The following is a 7,283-nucleotide window of genomic DNA, read 5'->3' on the forward strand; positions in this document are numbered from 1 at the left end:
GGTTTGATCAAGTGTGAAAAATGAAAGAGGGAACTGTGAATTCTGACACAAGAAGTTCAAAATTTGGGTAAAAATTGTACAGCCTTAGCCTCACAGAAAGCAGAAATTAATTTTCTTAGAAAAGTGAAGGATTTCTTTGCTGTGAATTAAAATTCTCTTGCAAGTTCTCTGCACCAGAAGTGAATTCAGTAAGTCAGCTAACATTACTGGAGTCTGGGAAGGAGATAAGAATGTCTACTTTCCCCAAGAGTGTGAAATTTGCCTGTGTAGAAGAGGAGCTTTGTAAACAGTGCTGCCTGATCACAAAATGACTAAATACCCCTTTGGAGTATGCACTGGGCTTTGGTTGACTTCAGTGATGAACATGGTGATTGTCTGGGTGCTCTGGTATTCATATGATCATAAAGATGTGTCACACAACTCACCAACAGAACACACAGGTCTGTTACACTTGTCTGAAATGTCAAAAGGTGAAGTTTTCTTTTTGCAATGGGCGTAAGTACCACAGATTAGATTGTTTCTCTGCTAAGATTTTTCAGAATATGAACGTAGTGCATTCTTACTATAATTCAGCATTTAAAGAAAATGTGTTTTATGTGTGATTTGCTTGACCCATTTTTGGAAATACACTCTAGAGTGACAAAAATTGTGCCCTATCTCTTTCAGCCACGGCTCTAAAGAGAGTTTCACTGGTAACTCAAGTACCAAGCTGAGCCCTGCCATTATGCTTGCAGTGGCTACCAGAGGAATTCCTGTAATATGGGAGTAATTACAAAAAACTTTTATATCTTAGCTAGAATTGACAGTTGCTTTATCATCTATTGGATTTTAATTGGCAGTCATTGGTAACATCAGTCACAGTTAATTCTTTTCTCTTGATTAATGTTAAAAACAAAATGAAAACACTTGTGTTCTTAACATGTAAATATTTATTTTTATTGTCTAGATCACACAAGAAATTTCTGATAATACAAGGATATTCAGGCTTCTGGGATCTGACAGGTAAGATGGGAAATAAAAAGGACAAACTAAAATAAAGGAATAATGTGTGTTCTCCTACCTTGTAAAAGTTTTTCGCGTGTTTCTTGCAAATTCTTTTTTAGGCATCTTAGACATTCCTTTGTGTACATGTCTACCTTCCAGTTATTCACTTTTGCTTTTCTCTTTCTTAAATTTAAAAAAATAAAAGTTTTTAAGAGTGTTTGTGAGCTTCCAGAAGTACTCAACCACGCAAGAAGCTCTTACTTGGCTGCAGACACTATCTCCAGAGTGTTTTCCTTTTTGAATTGGAATTCTTTTGTTTAACTTGGTGAAATCTTTGCTTTCAGATGTTCTGCAGCAGTAGCTCATCAAAATCTGCTTCTGGAGATAAATGCAATAAAATACTTGAAAAATTGAAATATCTCACTTTCACCCCAAAAAGGAAATCTACCAGTTCTTTTCCCAACATGACTGTTCAGGTCTTGATAGCTCCCAGTGTAGCTCTTCTTTGGCATCTGCTTTTGGGACCTGTCTGTGCGACCCAAGTGCTGTTTCAGGAGTGTCACTGACTTCCTCAACTTTCTCTGCCCTGGTGGTGAACTTTGTACTTGTGTAAGAGCCACAGAAGCTGCAGCTGTTTTGTCTTGAGGGGAGTGCATGCTGATATGAGTTTCACCAGTAATGAATTCACAAGAGATAGGCTTTAACTTTAACTTTCCTTTTGAGAATTGCCTCTGTTTTACACTGCTTGCAGTAAACCCATGTTGCATCTTAGAATGACATTGCAAAAAATTGCCTTGTAAAAATGTCCTCTTCCCCAAATACGGTCCCACCTCTTTCTGGATTGCTCTGATAGTGTTCAAGTCTAAGACAATGTTTAAAGAGTTTGCTCTGCAACAAACATTAATGCCAATTTCTTCATATACCCTTTTCCTTGCAGCTCTATCCTGTTTTGTGCTTGAGCTGTGAAGCCTTTTTCCAGTAAAATGAGTCCTTTCCTAGGCAGTTCATAGGAACTGGTGTTTTGAGAAGCAAAAACCTTGATGTTAGTCTAATAAAAGCTTGTGCGTTGCTTTCTCCTCATGGACAGGGAATTGCCTCATTGCATGAGGTGTCATTCCCTTTGTGGAGCACATTGAGTAGAGGTCAGGTTTTTTGAGCCATAGTTTTGCAGCAAGCAAACTTTCCTGTCTTGATGCACAAGAGGGATTTGAGTTTCCCACAATCTCCCTTCACTTCAAGATGTTTGTGAAGGAGAAGTCAATCATGAACATCCTGATCTGTTTAGCAGTTTTAGCAGTTCTTGCCTGATGAAACAATTGTAAATAGTTTCTGAAACAAAATTGTGATGGTTAATTTGTCTTCCTTGAAGAGAAAAGTCTGGGCTAGGACATCCCTTATGATCTTTGCAGTTGCAGGCCCTTATAACCCAGTCTCTTGTCTCCAGTGATGGCCAAAAGTGGGTGTCAAGAAAAAGTAAGAGAAAAAACTCTTCACATAGTAGTCCTTTCCTTGAGGATTCTCTTTGCCTGCAAATTTTTGTCTCTGCAGCTTTCGGAGCTGGAGGAAGTTTCTGTGGATTAGGTTACGCAGGCTCAGAGATTAACTAGAGGTGCTCACAGAAGAATCAGCTTTGTTCATCTGTCATTCCTGTGGCAAGGGGCAGACTTACAACTCTCAGAACTGGGGCCTAATGAATGGGTTTGCTTTGCAAAGCTCCAGGAAAGCACAAGCCCAGCAGGGGAGTGATGGACTGTTTTCAGACGTCCTCACTAAAAGGATGAGAGGCAACAGGGATACATTGCCACAAGAGAATTTTCCAGCTGCGTAAAAGGGATAAACATGATTGTTGAGGATGGTTCAACACTGTAGCAGGGGCCCAGAGAGGCTGTGGGAGATCCTTGGAGACCTTGTCTGCTCAAGACCGTGAGCTTGCTTTGAGGTTGGCGTTGGTTTGAGGGGCTTTTGGACTAAAGGCATCCAGGGAAAGAGAAACAACCACCAGTCAGATGGATCCTAGGAAAGAATATTTAATTAAAGCCAGGGTTGTTTTTAAATGAAGGATCACTTGACGTTGTGGCTTTTTTAATTTCCATTTTAGGGTCGTGGTGCTGGAGAGCAGGCCGACGGACAACCCGACAGCCAACAGCAATTTGTATATCCTGGCAGGGCACGAGAACAGCTACTGAGAGCAGCACGTGGCAGGCAGCTCACTGTGAGGAGAACACTCCTGCTGCAGCAGCACTCGTGACTGGCTGGAATTGCACAAAAGCTGCAGTAACCCCACTTCAGTAACTTTATAATTTATTGTGGCGTGAGAGGAAGACGAGAATTGTTTGTGGTATGGACACAGAAGCATTATGATACCACAGAAGTGCTTAATTTACTGTTATGTAATCTTTGTACATATGCAGTATTTTTCAGTGAAACTTCTTGCTGAAGCCCTACACTGACTTTCTGTAGATAGAGGTCCTCCTGTTAAGTACAAGTGTCTTACCTGTACAGATGTAAAAGTCACTGAGGATGCAGAAATTAAATTGGGGTACTATTATAAGGACGTTTCATGTGTTTATTATAAAGTGGGATTCTAGCAACAAATATAGTACATTTAGCAACACTATTGTATTTTATTATATGTAATTTACTAATACAAATAAATATTAACTTTTAGAAATTGTAACCAAGGCTGTAATCAGATTACAATCTTGTTTTAATTTCAATACAACACACTGGTGTTCATGTTTGCACAATGTATTGAGATGTGATGTATTTAGTCACAAAGGTAAGCTGTGACTTTGTGGATATGACTTGGGCTTCAGAGTTCCTTTTTTTTTTTGTTTATTTGGGTAGATTCCTTTGTGAAACAAACCAGTTAAACACCTGTATTTTTATATTTAATTAAAACTTTCCTTATGATTACTTCTCTATGCTTGAAAACAATACCTTATGGATGGGTGTGAGTCCCAGACTAGTGGTACCTGGCTGTAATTCTGCAATAGGTGTTTGAATTATTAGTGTATACAATGATAAAAAGTAGTTATTACTATTTGTCTTACTAAATAGTTTCATATCACGATGAAAAGGAGCAACATTCCACATTGTGGAAATGGCTCAGAGATGTTGCCATTTTGACTTTTTGTTTTTGGCCTTATAACCATTTTCACATTTTTCTTGATTTTAGGATGTTAACACATGGCCAAAATTTAGTTACTACCTCATTGAAACAATACAATGGTTACTACGCATCACGGGAACTTAGTTTTGATCAGAAGTATTTTTGATTGCTATTTTCCAATGGAGTGTGTAAATGCCAAGTTTTAAGCAAAATGCACACATTTGACTCCTTTTTTTGTATATGTTCTTTATATTTTATTGTGATAATATACACTAAAACCAAACTAAATTAAAAGTGATTTATGGCCTGCGTTATTGTTGTGATGGGTAATGCTTTGAAATATGTTCCCTAATGTATATAATGTAAAATAAATTTTTTTAACATGTTGTTGTACAATTAGATTATCACCTGCACTGATTTTCCACATGAGACTAAAATGGAACATACTGAGTTTTCAGTTCTGCTATTAAATGGTTGTGCCAAACACAGAAGCTGGGCGTCTCTGAATGTATGAACAGAGGTTGCTGGAGCTCCACTCAGTTTGGGTTGGCATCAATACCCTTTTGGCCTTTGGGCAGTGGACACGTAGATTTGAGCTAAGTCTTTCCAAATTCCACCTTGTGTGGTTTCTTCCCTCCATTTCCTGCTCTTCCACTCCTGCTGATTGCACAGTTGATTTATTCTTTTTTTCAGCAGGTTTCTTTTTCTGCCTGTGGGCCTCAAGCTCGCTGCTTCTGCCAGCCCCATCGTGGCTGTTCCTCGTCCTGAGCCTCGGCTCACCCTGTGGGGGAAGAGGTGGTGGCACAAGCCTCACTGCTGAGCAGCTGAATTCTCAGAAAAGCTGAGAAGTTGTGTGTGTTTCACAGCACCCTTGTGAAATCCCCAAGGGCGATTTCCATCCTGCCTCCTGTGGGCTGTTCCTCACTTGGACCTGCAGCAAAGTGCATTACAGCTGATGTGCTGTGAGCCTTCCTCCTGGAGGGGTTTTCTAGCAGCTGGGGCCAGGTTCCTCAGGCCATTGCTGAATGATGGGTACCAGAACTAAGGGCTGTTAGTTTTTACTCTCCTTGGGCATTTCTGGTGTGAGCACGCATGCAGGGATGCAGCTGGAAGGGTTAAAAATAAAGAGGACAGAGCAGTGGCAGGTGGGAAGAAGGGAGCTTTGTGCTAGGGCAGGCATGTTTCTGGTCTATTGGTACAATCAGAACAGCTCTGCTTTTCCCAGGCCGTGCTCCAGCCTCGAAGATAAGAAGTGAAGAGTTCCTGCTTTGTTGAGGAATTGTCCTGTTGCAGGATTTGGGGTTTGGGCCACAAAACTGCCTTTCCAAAATCTCGAGCTGCTTGCCTGCTCTGCTGACAGCTGAGCCCAGGAGCCTCTGTGTCTGGTAAATCAAAAGTTCTCCTTTGCTAGACCTGAAGTTGCCTTGAACTAAAGCCTGGCAGGAGCTTATGGCTGGAACCCTGGTGTAGGAATGGGATCAGTGTGTGGCTGACTGATGGGAGCCCAGTCAGAGCCAGGAAACCCCATCACAGGCACCATGAGGTTACAGCAAGGCCTCTGTCACAGGTGATGGGCACAGCTCCTCCAACCACCTCTGTGCTTCCCTTTTCCTCCTCCTAGTCCCTTCCACGCTGGCTCCTAGCAATTGGAAGGAGCTGCTGGCAGGCAGGAGGGTTGATGTGACCACAGGGTCAGGCACAATCCAGCCTGGCAGCCAAATCTGATCAGTGCAGGGGGCTGAGCTTGGGCCTTGGCCCAAACTGGGCCTTCTTACAGGGAACAAAGAAAGCAGTGGCATTGTGTTTGTTACGGAAGGGCTCCTGGAAGCTGGGATCGCAGGGCAATGAACACTGCTTTTATCTTTTTCTTGCCCATCTCTTCACGCAGTGCTGCCAGCCTGTGTCAGAAACTGGAGCTGGTGGCATAAAACAGGGGGTTAAGATTCAAATTCTGCATCCCACAGCCCTTATCTGAAAGCAAGGGCTGTGCAAGGTGAAGCACCGTGCTGGCTGCCTGTAGCTTTGCCATGGGGAGCGTGCAGTGGGGCCCAGCAATGCCCAGCAATGCTGTGAGCACTGGTGAGGGTGGGTGTGTCCCTCCAGGCAGACGGGGGGGACATTTCTTACACCCCACAGGGTTCAGCTTTAGCAATAGCCCTGCTGGGTTTTGAAGGATTGCATGGAAAAAATAGCTGGTAAAAGTAGGGAGTGTGCCCAAAACTCTTGTTTCCCTCCAAGGAAACACACCTACAATGCAGGAAGGCCTGTGTCATGTGTGAGTGGTGGAGAAGAAGCTGCAGAAATTTGTCTGGGGAGGGAGACAGCAGTTCCTTTAGGACGTGTGGATACATCTCATCAGGTCCCATGGATTTGTGCACCTTCAGGTGCTTTAGATGGCCTTGAACCCGATCTTCTCCAGCAGGTGATTCTTCAGTCTCCCAGGCCGTGCCCTTCCCTTCTGCAGCTCGGGCAGTGCGGCTGGAGCACATCCTGCTGGAGACGGCAAAAACGACATTGAGCACCTCAGCCTTTGCCATGTCTCGGGTAGTCCGGTCCCCCCTTTCCCTCCAGAGAGGGTCCTCATTTTTCCTAGAGCTCCTTTTATCACCCACGTACCTGCAGAAGCTTTTCTGCTCGTCCTTGATGTCCCTGGCCACGTTTAATTCTCTCAGCGCTTTATCTCCTCTAACTGATCCCTGGCTGCTCGGACAACCCTCTCTGTGATCCTGCCAGGCTTCAGCTCCTGCTTCCACCTTCCACAGGCCTCCTTTTAGTGTCTGAGCTTGTCCAGGAGCTCCTGGAGCTCCAGGACCTCGTCCATCCACATAAGGCCTCCTGGAATATTTGTCCAACTTCTTGTGTCAGCGGAATCCATCCCGCATGTCCCACACAGCCCGATCCATCCCGTGTGTCCCACACCGATCCATCCCTGTGTGTCCCACACCGATCCATCCCGCTTGTCCCACACAGCCCGATCCATCCCTGTGTGTCCCAGCCCGATCCATCCCTGTGTGTCCCACACTGATCCATCCCGCGTGTCCCACACAGCCCGATCCATCCCGTGTGTCCCACACCGATCCATCCTGTGTGTCCCACACAGCCCGATCCATCCCGTGTGTCCCACACCGATCCATCCTGTGTGTCCCACACAGCCCGATCCATCCCTGTGTGTCCCACACCGATCCAT

The 7,283-nt window shown here is 44.1% G+C and overlaps 1 protein-coding gene across 6 annotated transcripts in view; it reads left to right on the forward strand.

The window, feature by feature from the left end:
• The window catches only part of MAP4K3 (mitogen-activated protein kinase kinase kinase kinase 3), a 64,362-nt gene extending 59,870 nt beyond the window's left edge, over positions 1–4,492 (forward strand). For all 6 annotated transcript variants that reach the window (XM_053936952.1, XM_053936953.1, XM_053936954.1 and 3 more), the window contains 2 exons: positions 947–1,002; positions 3,083–4,492. In XM_053936952.1, the coding sequence (XP_053792927.1) occupies positions 947–1,002; positions 3,083–3,170 (144 nt within the window). In that variant the 3' untranslated portion in view covers positions 3,171–4,492. The remainder of the gene's footprint in view (positions 1–946; positions 1,003–3,082) is intronic.
• Positions 4,493–7,283: the final 2,791 nt, after the last annotated feature.

Source organism: Vidua chalybeata, chromosome 3 (genome assembly GCF_026979565.1).
Source record: "Vidua chalybeata isolate OUT-0048 chromosome 3, bVidCha1 merged haplotype, whole genome shotgun sequence".
NCBI lineage: Eukaryota > Metazoa > Chordata > Aves > Passeriformes > Viduidae > Vidua > Vidua chalybeata.